Source organism: Cervus elaphus, chromosome 30 (assembly GCF_910594005.1).
Source record: "Cervus elaphus chromosome 30, mCerEla1.1, whole genome shotgun sequence".
NCBI lineage: Eukaryota > Metazoa > Chordata > Mammalia > Artiodactyla > Cervidae > Cervus > Cervus elaphus.
The window spans coordinates 3626041-3641418 of record NC_057844.1 but is presented as its reverse complement, the minus strand read 5'-3'; the positions used below and the strand labels follow the sequence as shown (position 1 = coordinate 3641418).

At 33.9% G+C, this 15378-nt stretch overlaps 1 protein-coding gene across 2 annotated transcripts in view; it reads left to right on the top strand.

Annotated features, from left to right (window-relative positions):
- Positions 1-15378, top strand: part of TDRD3 (tudor domain containing 3) — a 204196-nt gene that overhangs the window by 52337 nt on the left and 136481 nt on the right. The window contains exons 2-3 of one of the 2 annotated variants that reach the window (XM_043892526.1): positions 7127-7211; positions 11662-11727. The exons of the other annotated variant lie outside the window; for it this stretch is intronic. Of the exons in view, the coding sequence (XP_043748461.1) occupies positions 7127-7211; positions 11662-11727 (151 nt within the window). The remainder of the gene's footprint in view (positions 1-7126; positions 7212-11661; positions 11728-15378) is intronic. 2 annotated transcript variants of the gene reach the window in all.

Here is a 15378-nt window from a genome sequence, read left to right as displayed (position 1 = left end):
CAGGGAGAAATATCAATAATAGCATACATGCAGATGACACCACCCTTACGGCAGAAAGTGAAGAGCAGCTAAAGAGCCTCTTGATGAAAGAGAAGAGTGAAAAAGCTGGCTTAAAGCTCAACGTTCAAAAAACGAAGATCATGGCATCCAGTCCCATCATTTCATGGCAAATAGATGGGGAAACAATGGAAACAGTGACAGACTTAATTTTCTTGGACTCCAAAATCACTGCAGACGGTGACTGTAGCTCCTTGAAAGAAAAGCTATGACCAACCTAGATAGCATATTAAAAAGCTGAGACATTGTCAACAAAGGTCTGCATAGTCAAAGCTATGGTTTTTTCAGTAGTCATGTATGGATGTTAGAGTTGATTATAAAGAAAGCTGACTGCTGAAAAATTGATGCTTTTGAACTTTGTTGTTGGAGAAGACTCTCGAGAGTCCCTTGGACTGCCAAAAGATCAAAGCAGTCAATCCTAAAGGAAATCAGTCCTGAATATTCTTTGGAAGGACTGATGCTGAAGCTCCAATGCTTTGTTCAGTTGATGTGAAGAACTGACTCATTGGAAAAGACCTTGATGCTGGGAAAGATTGAAGGCAAAAGGAGAAGGGGATGACAGAGGTTGAGATGGTTGGATGGCATTACCTACTTGATGGACATGAGTTTGAGTAAGTTCTGGGAATTGGTGATGGACAGGGAAGCCTGGTGTGCTGCAGTCCATGGGATCAAAAAGAGTTGGACATTACTTAGTGACTGAACTGAATTGATGTGGACTGGTAGTCTTAATGTGATAGCAAGTAATCATGTATAGATGTATAGATCAGAGACTCCCAAAACCACATGTGGCCATGTAATTTGGATTTTATTCAGAGACAGTTAATACTGTTCTGTATCACTCATTGTGCAGATATGTCCTTTATTTTTGATTGAGTCCCTATCCATTTGGGAATAATATTTTCATTCTTGATTTTTTTTCATTGCCATTTTAAAGAATTTTCATGCATCATCAGCCTAGTTTGTGTTTATGTGCAATAATAGATTCTCTTTTGGATTATCTTACAAATTCAATTCTCAGTTCAGACTTGAATGGGCATTCATTGCTTGGAATGGTAGAGGTAGGTAGAGGGGAAGAAAACTTCAGTGCACTTTTTCAATTATTTTGGACAATTCAAACATTTTTCCCCTAAGAAATATATGTAAAACATGGAAATAATGAGGTAAAGATGAGTTCTTACATGTGCAGTTTGTAAAGTATTTAGGCCAAAGTAAATGATTTGACGATGGCTCTAGTAAGAACATTGTTTCCATGCATAATTATGTTTATTGCTCTCTAAGAGTCATACAAAGTGACCTAAAATACACAATTGTTTTCCTCGTTTGCTTGAAAAGTGTGTCAGCCATGGGTGATATATCATTTGAGAGACACCTATAGCACAACCCTGCATGTCAAAGACAACTTGAAAGTGTATAGGAGCAAACAGGCAGATATAATTAATATAAACTAATATGATTAGTACAAAATATGTGTGTCACATGCAGACTGAAGTCTGTTTTGTTTGGCTAGACATTTCTTTGCAAAAAACTGAAAGCTAAAAATGAGAATATCTGACAGTAGCTGCTTAACCTGTCTTCATACAGATAGTCACTAATCTGCCGCCTTTCATTCAGTTCAGTTGCTCAGTTGTGTCCGACTCTGCGACCCCATGGACTGCAGCACACCAGGCTTCCCTGTCCATCACCTACTCCTGGAGCTTACTCAAACTCATGTCCATGGAGTCAGTGATGCCATCCAACCATGTCATCCTCTGTTGTTCCCGTCTCCTCCCACCTTCAGTCTTTCCCAGCATCAGGGTCTTTTCCAATGAGTCAGTTCTTTGCATCAGGTGGCCAAAATATTGGAGTTTCAGCTTCACCATCAGTCCTTCCAATGAATATTCAGGACTGATTTCCTTTAGGATGGACTGGTTGGATCTCCTTGCAGTCCAAGGGACTTTGAAGACTCTTCTCCAACACCACAGTTCAAAAGCATCAATTCTCCAATACCTCAGTTCAAAAACATCACGTAGCTTTCTTTATAGTCCAACTCTCACATTCATATGTGACTACTGGAAAAACTATAGCTTTGGCTAGATGGACCTTTGTTGGCAAAGTAATGTCTCTGCTTTGCTATCTAGGTTGGTTTTAACTTTTCTTCCAAGGAGCAAGCGTCTTTTAATTTCATGGCTACAATCACCATCTGCAGTGATTTTGGAGCCCCCCAAAATAAAGTCCCTCACTGTTTCCACTGTTTCCCCATCCATTTACCATGAATTGATGGGACCAAAAGCCATGATTTTAGTTTTCTGAATGTTGAGTTTTAAGCCAACTTTTTGACTCTTCTTTTTCACTTTCATCAAGAGGCTCTTTAGTTCTTTGCTTTCTGCCATAAGGGTGGTGTCATCTACATATCTGAGGTTATTGATATTTCTCCTGGCAATCTTGATTCTAGTGTGTGCTTCATCCATCCGTGTTTCTCATAATGTACTCTTCATATAAGTTAAATAAGCAGGGTGACAATATACAGCCTTGACAGATTCCTTTTCCTATTTGTAACAAGTCTGTTATTCCATGTCCAGTTCTAACTGTTGCTTCCTGACCTGCATAGAGATTTCCCAAGAGGTAGGTGAGGTGGTCTGGTATCCCCATCTCTTAAGAATTTTTCACAGTTTGTTGTGATCCACACAGTCAAAGGCTTTGGCGTAGTCAATAAAGCAGAAATAGATGTTTTTCTGGAACTCTGTTGCTTTTTTGATGACCCAGTGGATGTTGGCAACTTGATCTCTGGTTCCTCTGCCTTTTCTGAATCCAGCTTGAACATCTGGAAGTTCACAGTTCTCGTACTGTTGAAGCCTGGCTTGGAGAAATTTGAGCATTATTTTACTAGTGTGTGAGATGAGTGCAATTGTGTGGTAGTTTGAGCATTCTTTGGCATTGCCTTTCTTTGGGATTGGAATAAAAACTGTCTTCATAGAGATAGTCACTGGAGCTGCCCCCTTTAGATGGACATATACTGTTCAGCTTGTTGCTGCTCTCATTACATGTACATCATAGTCAGCAGTTAAGTTAAACTCAAGGATTTTACCTACTTTCATAGGAATGGATCAAAGGAAAATTGGTGCTCTTTTCCCTTGCAGTTAGGAATCCACTTACTGGTAATGGTGGCCCACTGTCTGGATCTAATAAGTGATATTAAACAGTAGTATTTGTTCTTATCACACTTTTCTGTCAGTTGAGATTCTTGAACTGTAGTTTGGGCATGTCTGTTTTATATGTCCAGGTAACTTCAGAACATGAGGTGAAGATAGTTTTAGTAGTGAGACCAAACTTATTTAAATATATATTCAGTACTTGTAATAGGAAACCACCTCTGCCGCAAATTGGTGGATAATAATTAGTTTTAAAGCTTTTACTTCTGAAGTAACAAGAGTTGCTCAGGATTACAAATTAAATGACTGTGAGAAAGACAGGATTTTACCATCTATTTATGGAAACAAGAAACACTTTCTGAAATCTTTTTAAAAAACTTGAGTGTGTATTAAGCTGTGATTTAAAATGGAATTATTTGAAGGTAAAATTAAGGAGAAATCTTAGTATATTTTGTATTATGCAGAAATTTAGCCCTTTACTGCCTTGCTTGTCAATAAAATTTATTTCGGTGTGTTTTTAGTTCAGAATGGTAATGAGTGGTTTTGCACTAAAATCTCCACCAGAGAAGAAAAAAATATGCTTCTGGGCTGGTTTAGTAAACAGGAGCTCTCCACGGTTTGTTTCATCTTTAAGGTTTTGCCCTTCGGTGACTTTAGTGTCAGAGATCGCCTATGGAAACTGATGATGAGTCTCTTTCCTTAAGGTCCATGTACAGATGTGCCCAGGGATCAGATCTGGCGTGCCTGCTCTGATTTTCAGTGCCCTTTTCCCTCCCAGTGACCACATTAAGGCTGGTGGTTTTTTTTGTTGTTTTACTCTTCTTTCAGTTACTGTGGTATTGTGGTGCATCTTGAATCTGATTTGGGCCTTACACTTTGCTTTTATCACTTGTTTTATTCACTGATGATACTGGAATCTTTAAATGTTTACAAAAACAAAAAAAGATTAATTTTCCAATCTCAAGTTATGTGAAAATGGCTCATTATTGACAGAAGGATCACCAAGATGTTACTAGGTAGACCTGTGAAAGGGGTCTCCTGTTTCTTGATATTTATAGAGTAAAGATGTAAGGCTCAAATCCTCTTATTTTTGAAAAATATTAAGGGTGAGGAAGGGAGACTTGTAAAACTTGGAAATTGAGACTGAGCTATATTTTATAATTTCTTACATTCAGAAAGTCTACAGCCTTCCCTTTTCATATTTTATAGGATAGGTTATTTTTTCATTGTTGTAACAATTTTTTAACTGTTAGTATTAGATAATATTAGTTTCCTGATTTTTTACCATGAAACTAGATCTATTCTTGTTTAATAAATCAATTCTTTGGAGGCACTGATTTAATTTGCCTAGTTGTGCTTTTTTGTGTGTGTTGATAAAGTGCCTAGTTGATTATGAAATTGGTATGTATAGATGTTGGCTTTTATTTATGAGAACAAAGTTATATTTCTGATATTAGCATTGTTTGTTGATAAATAAAAGCAGTATGATTCCCCTGGAGGAGGAAATGGCAAACTACTCCAGTATTCTCTGGAATATCCCATGGACAGAGGAGCCTGGTGGGCTATATAGTCCATGGGGGTCACAAAGAGTCAGATAAGACTTAGCATGCTCACACAATGAGAAGACTGCTACACTGAGAATCTAGAGGCATTTTTAACTTTACCTTACTTAGAAGTTAGACGTGTTGGTCACTCAGTCATGTCTGACTCTGTCCATGGGGTTCTCCAGGCATGAATACTGGAGTGGGTTGTAATGCCCTTCTCCAGGGGATCTTCCCGACCCAAGGAGCAAACCTGGGTCTCCAACTTTGCAGGCAGATTCTTTACCATCTGAGACATCAGGGTATTTTAGGGTAAAGTTTAGATTAACATCTTTGAGAAAAGAGGTGTCTTTTCTTAATTTAAGCTAAAGAGTTAAACTTTGAATATTTTTTTAAGATTATTTCCAGTTTATCTGACATCCTGTAGTCTTTTAATTCTAAAGAGTTGCCTTTTTAGAAGATGAAGTATTTTATTAGTCATTGTATTTTATTTCCCCACTGTAGGAATTTTGAAAGCTGTGTTTTTTTAACTACTCAGTCAGCATTTAATATAGCACCCATATCCCTCTATATACTTTTGCTTCCTAAAATTGGTCTCAACCTATAGTGACCTCTCATCTCTTCCCCATTTTTCCAATGAGAATGTCCCAGAATGTGTTTTATACTTTTTACTTCGTGGAGGTGCCCTTTCCCTGCATTCTTTTCTATTCCCCAGCCACTTTGAGCTCCTATAACATTTTGTTTATAGTTATTTTGGCCTTGTATGGTAGCTATTTATGTGTTATGTTATGCTTTATATGAGACTGTAAATGCCTTAAAGGAGGATATTTATTTTTCTTCATCTTACTTATTACTGGTTCACACGCATAGTTCTTTTCATATAAATCAGGGGTTAATTAATATTTGTAGAACTAAATTTGTAAGATGGTTAGTGCCAGATACAGTCAGTGGCTGTGGATGGTGAAAAATTATCAGGGTAATCAGGAGTGAACTTACTCATTCTGAATTAAAGCAGTGTTTCAGCCATCTACGCTGCCAGCAAACATTTGTATCCCATAGTCACTCATGTACAGTTTATCCCAGCTTCCTAACCACTTATTCTTAGTGACACATCTAAATACTTAGTGCTTTTTTTCCTGTCTCTGTAACCCACTTAACTCCTGGCCTTCATCCATCATTGTAGTTTAGCACTGCCTTAAGCTTTTAATAGTATCTAATTTTTTAAAACACATTCTTGCTTTGAATTTTATATACTTCCCTTTCTTTTACCTCCTTGATCTTATTCACAGGCTTATCAGCTTTAATTTTCTATTGCTTTTTGTACTCTCCTATTTATATTTCTTTTTGCTTGCTCTTTTATTTTTGAGAAATTCATCCTTTATTTCTTAAAGGCAAGTGTTCTTTGATTACTGTCTTCAGGTAAAGGTGTCTTAGAATCAGCCTAAGGTTGGGAGTTGATGGTGGAAGTGCTGACCATCAACTCTGCAAGAGCCAAAGCTAGCTCCCTCAGACTCTCACTCCTGTGTCTTTTCAGTGGGAGGGTATCTGGTGGCAGCGCCAGCACCAGGGTATCTGATACTGGTTACGGAAGGTGCCAGATGTTAATGGGCATCTTTACAGGTGGACTTTTGTGGGGAGATGATGCGTGGATTGTAGAGTTATCAAAGAATTTCAAAATGGTTGTGTTGGGTGTGGGTGAATTAATTGGTAGAGATGATTCCCACCCAGCCTTTGGATTCAATAAATTTTCACCCTTCAGTTAATTATTGCTACAGATGAATGGTTGGTTTGGACTTAATAAAAGAACAAAGGGCAATAAGACAATGAATAAAAAACTGAAAAGAGACAGGAAAAGTAAAAGATGTAAGGTAAAAAGTTGCCTAACTTTGTGCCACTTGGAATCAATAGTGTTTATTAAAAGATTCTTAGGAACATTATGTTAGACAAAGGGGAGTTGAAAAGATAATGTGAGAAAATATCCGAGAGCAAAGTTTTGTTGGATTAAATTTAAAACTATGCTGTTTTTAGTTCTATTTTTATAGCACATCTCTTAAGAGTTTACTCTGTAACTAAATATTTAAGTTGGATATTGTATTTGTGTAATAGCGTAGAGGAGCTCTTTGATTCCTTAAGAAGCATATTGATGTTTAAATAGCTTTTCTTAGAAAGCATATGGATACTTTTATTAACACAATATCCCTTTAAAGATGTAAAAGAGGAAAAATATGCATTCTCCATCCTGTTCTATCAGAGATGGTAAACAGGGAGTATCCAGGACTCTCTGGTATTTGTAGTAGAAACATTTCATAGTAGAGAACAAAACTACTTGTAGACTTAAGAAAATAATTTTGGTTAACTTTGATTTTAGAAAATATTAAGCCATTTATTTTATTTTAACAGGTATCTTTCAGATGAAGGCATTGAAGCTTGCACAAGTTCTCCTGACAAAGTCAGTGTAAATGACATCATCCTGATTGCTCTCAATGTAGGTTTTACTTATTAACTTATAAACATTTAAAATCTGGAAGCTATATTTATGAAAAATATGTCATAGAATAAACTGGATTTTATAAAGTGGAGAACATCTTTCATTTTTATTGTGCATTTTAAGTTGCAGCGATGTTTGTTGAATTTGGTAATCTCATATAAGCCAATTATTAGAAATATATATTTCTTTAATGTCTATTATATGGAATCAGTGAAAAAGGGGAAAGTGCAATTAAAACTTTTTCACCTTGTGATCAATTACAGAATTTCATTACATTTATAGTAGCTATATAATAGCAGTAAAAACTGATCATATTTATAGAAACAAATTGACATTTAATTTACATAGAAACCAGCTAGGTTACAGCTTCTTGACAGTTGTATTTTTTATTTTGAAGTAACTTTTCCTGTTGATAAAAGTAGGATATACTGTGCAGTATGACTACTTCAGAAAATACAGAAAAATAAAATAAGAAAGCCCAATAATTACTGTTAATGTTTTGATGCATTTTTTCCCCCTACTTCTCTCCCTTTACCCATCTGTATAGCATTGTCTTTTTTATAATTGAGATTGACGTTTAGATTTTTTTTGAAGAGTTATAAAAATTGTTTGAAGAACAGATGTGACTAAATGAATATTCTCTTTTCAGTCTTGTGGTTACCCCAGTGGGAACTTTTTTCTTATACCTTTACAATCATAGTCTATTAAACAATGAAATTTACATGCTATGATGTATAATCAATGAAATTCAGAAGAGAATTACTGTCTGACAAATCCATTATGTCACTGCAAAGTAGGTTTAGCATAAAACAGAAAGGGAGGGCAACTGATAACAACATATGAAATATAAATAAATATATAACTTTTTCTTTTTTGATTACTTAAATTTATATTTATATAATTAAATGAATTTAAAATTTATATTTTGAAATTTATCATTTTTTTAGCTGTTTGCAATTTTGTTCAGTAAGACAAACAAGTTTTTTAGAAATTATGTGTGTTATCCATGACTACAAATGGTATTATTTGCTAGACATTTTATCTTTCCTTGACTCGCACCCAAATTAGTGAATTTTATTTTCAAGAAATGTTACAAAGAATCCCAGTTCCTTTCTTTGTTCACTAAAAGCAAAAGACCTAAATAGGAAAAAGGCTTTGTGACAATCTTCTCTTCTTATTGATATTTATATATGTAGGTAAATAGCATTGAACTATCTACAAATTGGGTAAGAAACTAAATAAAATAAGTCAACACAAGATATTTGACCTGGTATACATAAGAGGTACATGATGATTATTATCTTAGTGAATTAACTTGTCTTTATAATTTTCTTTAAAATATATAAATACTCCAGTCCAAAGCTATCATGCCATGTAATAGAATTAAATAAATACTTTTAGAAGGATGAAGTCTATACCAGACAAGTAGTCTAATTTTCAAGTTCGTAAACTTTAAGTAAAATCAGGCACATACAGTATTCCTGTTGAAATTTTTTAGCTTTTGAGTGATTGCAGGATGTTAATTCCTAATTGAGAAAGACTTGCATTATTAATTCTTATATATAACTTATTACATATTGGGAGAATAATCCATGCACAAGCTTTCTTACATTCTCTTCCTCTTGTGGGGAACACACTAAGTTTGTTCTTGTATCTAGCAGTGAACAAAGCAAAATAGTATGTATGTAGAGTGTTTCCTGCCCAGGAAAGTCCAATAGGCTTTTATTGGGCAGTTCAAAAAGGTACTCTTTGCCTAGAATGAAATAAAATTCTAGACTTCTCCCCTCAAGCAGGTGTTTACCATAAATCACATTGTTAATACAAATAATTTAGGCAGTGAACCACATTTTCAGTTAGGGAATGGTTCTGGTACCAAGTTCCCAGATGCCAGCTTAGGGCCAACTTTGTAAGTGGGCCCTTCTAAAGGTAGCAGCCTTAGAGCTGCTATGTAACTCTTTTTAGGATTTTTATGTTGAAAGGAGGGAGGTTTCTTAATTTTTACTCTGTAAAATGAGGAGTAAGGATTTTAAGAATAATACAGAAATTCAGCATGTAGTTTTGAATTCCTGCATTAGTCAGAGCAAAATTAAGTGATAGTCTAGTCTTAAATTACTAAATAATGTGTAATAGTAAAAATTTTTAAAGAGTATTTAAAATTTTTCTTTAATATTCTGTATAGTATAAAATGCTTTGCCAAATAGATATTCTGCTGAACTTATTTGAAGAAATATGTCAGGAATGTTGTTTTGTGTGTGCACACATGCATCTTATGGGTTAAATATTTCTCCTGAATAATTAGTTACTCACTATAAATGTATTTTTGGACCCAGTTTTTCTAGTGATCCTGATATAATGGCATCAGAATCATAGAATTCACTTTGATTTTAGGATGTTTAAAGATTTTGTAGGTCATTTTCATCTTGCTAAAAGAAACAGTGAAATAATCATCCTTATATGGGTGTATGATACTTTAAAAGTTCTATGAACTTTGAATACATTGTTCCTTTCTGCATGACAACAATTTTGGAAGATAGAATTGTTAATATATTTTTGATCTTACAGAGGAATAAATTACCGGGATTTAGAGAATTTCTGACATGTCATATTAGTTAGTTATAGTATACAGTAAGTTGAAGTTTAGAATTTTAGTCTAGGGTTCATTTCTACAGTACTTTATATAAATGCCTCATTTTATTTTACATTTTATAATTAGTGATAAAACCGGAAATGAAGGACCATGATGTATCATAAAACGTGTATATATTCTTTTTCCTATATGTGTTTAAATATTTCAGCTTTTCTGTGACTTTCAAAATAATGACTTTTTATGAACTGTTAGTTGTATTATTCACTTGTTACATGTATTCAGATAATAACAGTATGCGTGTTTTATACTTACTAAACATTGTAGCTAACATTCATTAAATGCTTATTCTTTGTAAGTCATTGTGTTTAGTGCTTCACATGTATTATTTAAGCTTCAAAACAATGAAATGCCAGTATATGAATTTTCCCCCCATATATTGTTTAGTATTTTCAAAGTAAAAATGTGTGCAACTTGAGGTTTGGTTTATAATTCTTTCAGTCTGTTATTGGGTGGAGACTATACAAAGGATAAATCTGGAACATTGTTACACAAGTATTTGGATATGGGACTTAGTTTGCCTGGCAGTTCCATTCAGTGAATTGTACTTTAGGAATGATCCTTGCATTACATTGAGAAATAAATTAAAAGTCATGGTAGTAAAAAGACTGGAAAGGATCTATGAGGGTTGTATAACATGTATGCTTGTTTCTTTAACTGACTATATATGGATATTTCAAGTGAAATTGTATTATTGTAGGTGTTCAAAGAAGACTATCTTGTTTCTCTATGTGTTATCCTTTTATAAATAATACAGTAATTGTAATCATCTATTGATAACATTTTTGCCTTAAGTCTAACATAAATTTCTCCCTTATAATTTTTGTGATTAAATGCATTCTGATTCTCTTTTCTCCTGCTCTTGAGGCAATGAAGAGCTCTGTTTACTATTATTTAAGGAATTTTTAAAAAGTACAAATTTAGTTATTAAACTAACCTCACTGTCTCAAGCATCAAGATAATTTCTTAGCTTAAATAATTAGGCCTTTTTCATGAGTAGTATTTAGTTTTCTTCTGAATAAATTTCTTACCATTCCTTTAGTTTTCACTTCTTAAAGAAGACAGAATCCTTAAAAATTTTATGTAGACTGTGTGTGTAGTTGAAGTTTTGTTTTTGCATCAGAAATGCTACAGCTTTGTTTATCTTAGTCCTTTTTATGTTTTGCTTTGCTTTGCTGAGTAATATGTACATCTGGATTTTTGTGTAGTAAGTCATTTGTTCATCAGCTTCTATTTCTGAAATTTGTTCAATAAGCAAATGAAATATTTTTACTACAGTACAGTCTTATTGTGACTTCTTGCTTTTGTAGTAAAGAGTATTCTCTGGGATATTTGTATGTTATGTAGCTTTATTTTAGGAGTATCACAGCCTATAGAGTAATGTACTTTCATGTCTCTGCATATCAAAGTTATATAGAATTTAGTTGTCAAAAATATGCTATTTATTTGTTCAAAGTAGTCATTTGGTTTTGGATTGTGACATGAATTTCTTATAGTATACATAAAATCAAATTTTAGATTTTAATAAAAGGGTACCCAGAGAACTATGACCAGATGTAAGTAAGGCCTTATATATTACTGTTCAGTTTACTGGTATACTTTAAACAGTGTATATATGGGACTGAACATGGTTGATTTTTACATATATAGATCTCATAATCAGTTGAAATACAAACTATATTTAACATATAGTTAAATTCAGTTACTCAGACCTTAACTAATTTTATCTTTTGTTTGTGAGTGAGATTAGATTTAGAGTCATTTTTCTCTAATTTTATTTTAATAATAATATTTTTATTTTAGACAGACTTGAGAACAATTGGCAAGAAATTCCTCCCCAGTGACATCAATGGTGGAAAGGTAGAAAAGGTAAAGAAAAATGTTAACTTCCTAAATTTTGTTAAGTACAATAAATATGAACATATACTAAATTACTAGAATTATTTTTTGTCAAGGAAGACTGCAACTTCAAAATATTTTGGAGGGAACAAGTCACAAAGTTTTCATTTTAGTGACTTCCTATACACATGGAAAATTGTTAAAACAAACTTTTAAACTTTTGGTGACTTTTCAACATTTAAAAAATACTTTTGTTTTAGGAATTATAACTGTGACACACTTATTTACATGTTAGACTTATCAGATATTATTGGAACTCAAAGAGGACCTTTTTGTATCTTTTTATTTTAGTATCTGTTACCATGTTTATTTAATGAACTTATTGATATAGGAGTATAAGATTGTGAGAGAATGTTAGCAACAGTTTGGCAAAGCTGTGTATTTGGTTACTGCTGTCATTTTGCATAACATGTGTATTTATGTTATGAATTTTTTCAGTGATTTTTTGAAATACAAGGATACAGTTTTTGGATTTTAGACACCAACTAGTCAGTCTTTTACTTCTTATTCATTTATATTCAATTTCTTCTTTTTATTTGAAAATAATGCAAACTATGTCAATCAAAAATTTTATATATGCTGTTGCTCACTTTTTGAATTATTAATGAACATCTTTATAATTTGAAATACTTTGAATGTGTAATGTTTTGAGTTTGAGGAAGTATTCTTATCATTTTAATACTCATGTATTTAAGATAGTTGCTATACCTTAGATATTTTAAATTTTAGATAATTTCAAAAGATCTATAATGTTATAACATTTTTCACATTTTCTAAATGTTGGTCCTCATATGCAATAGGTGGTAATCATTTAGCTGGAAAGAGAACAAGAGTTTATAATCTGCTCTAGCTTTTGAAGCAGATACTCAGAGAAGAGAGTTCTACAGACTCCTCAGCAATTCATTTTAATGTTTAACAATACTCTGTGTCAGCAAATTTAATTGTGTTTTAATCTAAATTTCTTATGGTGCAACTTCAGTCTGTAATATCCTCTTTATCTTCCCTCAGGGAGATGGAGAGCATCTGGTTACCTTCCCTTGTGAATAATTGCTCATATACTTGAAGTCTTGTAAATGTCACTGCTACAGGTTTCTTTTTGCTAAAACCATCTATCTTGATTCCTCTGTTTATTGTGTCTCCGGCATTCTATTCATCTTCATTGCTCTCCTCAGAGTCCTCTCCAGTTCCTTACATTTCGTTTTCTGGTTGTGGTAGTAGTTCTGACTTGAGTGTGCATCTGAATCAACCTGAGGCCTGGCTACAGCATAGAGTGCCAGCCTCCCACCTCGCCCACTCCCATGTTTCTGACTCCATTGAACTGGGAAAGAGCCTGAGAATTTGTACTTTGAACAGGTTTCTGTGGGATGCTGATTCAGCTAATCTGGGAAACATACTTAGAAAACCTCTAGGGTGTAGAACTCTAAATTAGGCAGCAGTCTTGGACAGGTCTGATGAATGCAACAATTCCTCACAGAAAAAGTAACTAGTATCAAAGCAGTGCCTGCATATCCTTATACTAGTTTATTTAAGAAAACTGGCATTCTGGATTATTGATTTTCCATTTTTTCTTTTTATGTCTTTAAGGATTCTCAGAACCTACCACTGTTAAAAGCTCACAGGGAAAGGTACTGATGAGAGTTTTCTCTGCTTTCTCCAACTTCTCAGAGTATTTTTGCTTCAGAAAATTTTATAAGTAGTCTCTTTAGAATTTCCTTTGAATATAGCTAACAACAATATGATATAACTTATAATATTTGAATCTAGAATTTTCTATACCAAATTTTATCCTTTGAATTATTCTTAATGCTCATGTGGCTTTAGTTTGTACATAAAATGAGAAGATATAAAATAAGCCTTTTTCACATGAAACAGAAATTGAGTGAGCCCTTTTCACATGAAACAAACCTCTGCTCCTCAGATTTGATTATATTTTCCCTTTCATTACCTGCTTCTGATACCAAATATAATTCTCTTCACAGTATTAGTGAAGATGTTTTGAAAATTAATTTTAATAGAAATTTTAGAAGCCAACCCACTGGAGTTACTCATTTGTCTTTGGTTAAAATTTCATATATAAAAATGTAACTCCAATGCTTTGGCCACCTGATGTGAAGAACTGGCTCATTAGAAAAGACCCTGATGCTGGGAAGGATTGAAGGCAGGAAGAGAAGGGGACAGCAGAGGATGAGTTGGTTGGATGGCATCACCGACTGAATGGACATGAGTTTGAGCAAGCTCCGGGAGTTGGTGATGGACAGGGAAGCCTGGCGTGCTGCAGTCCATGGGGTCACAGAGTCGGACACAACTGAGTAACTGAACTGAACTGCTTTTAGACAATAATAAATGTTTAAGTAATATATATTTTCGACATGAATTACTTGTGCTCTTTCTCTGTAAAGTAAGACTAATACAGTAAAAGTTACTTTATTTGTGCCTTTATCAGAATGCTTTATTACCCAGCGCTTTAGCATGTTATTGGTGACAGAATCATTAAGACATGGCTCTAGACACTAAATTATGTATAACTGTTGTTTAAAATAAATTTTAAATAAAAATTTTAAAATAAATTTTAATCTGTGTATAAGATAAGCAGAGTATTTGAATAAGTAATTTGCCTGTTCCTTGAGCATGTCAGATTTTGGTATTAAATAATAATATTTTCTAATTTTCTTTTAATAATAATAAAAAAATGAATGAAAGAACTGAATTACCTAGTGATCTTCCAAATAGAATATGCTGGAAACTAATTTTGCAAATACTAATATGAAAATTTAAAGTGTGAGATAGATTAGCTATCTCAGGAAGCAGAGAGAGTTTTGATGAGCTTCAGATACAATGTGGAGAGGGAGAATAAAAAAATTCTGGTAACATACTGAACAGATACAGATTTTAGAATTTTTCAGCTGGACTTAAATCCTTATTCTTCCACTTATTATATTTTTGTGACTTCTGGCAAGTTATTTAATCTTGCCAGATTTTAATTTTCTTATCATTCAAATGTTATCTCCCTTATGACATTGACGTATTAAATGAAAACCTGTGTGACTACATTGTAAATGTAGTGCAATGTGTATGACGAATATTGAGCATTATGAGACATTTAGGATGGTGTTTTTGTCCTGGACATCTAAGAATGCATGAATATTTATTACGTGACTTGGGTATCTTGTTACTGAGAGATCTCCAAGTGAAAGTGAAAGTCGCTCAGTTGTGTCCAGCTCTTTGTGACCCCCATGGACTATACAGTCCATAGAATTCTCCAGGCCAGAATACTGGAGTGGGTAGCCTTTCCCTTCTCCAGGGGATCTTCCCAACCCAGGAATCAAACTGGGGTCTCCTGCATTGCAGGCAGACAACTGAGCTGTCAGGGAAAAAGGGAATCCAGTAAATGAGGTGAGGTGAGTGGATGCTTCATTATTGACTGTGTTTTGGCCCCAATCCCTAATGCAGAACTTCATTGCTTGAGCTAAGTTGATCTTAGTACAATGGAATCAAAGTAGGCCAAAGTCCTTCTCTGACTATTTCCACTAAGTTTCATGCCTGCCTGTGATATTACTACTTATAAGAGTGAGGAAGCCAAAGGAAAAAGAATTGGAGAGCATTTGCCCCAGCTTTAAGAAG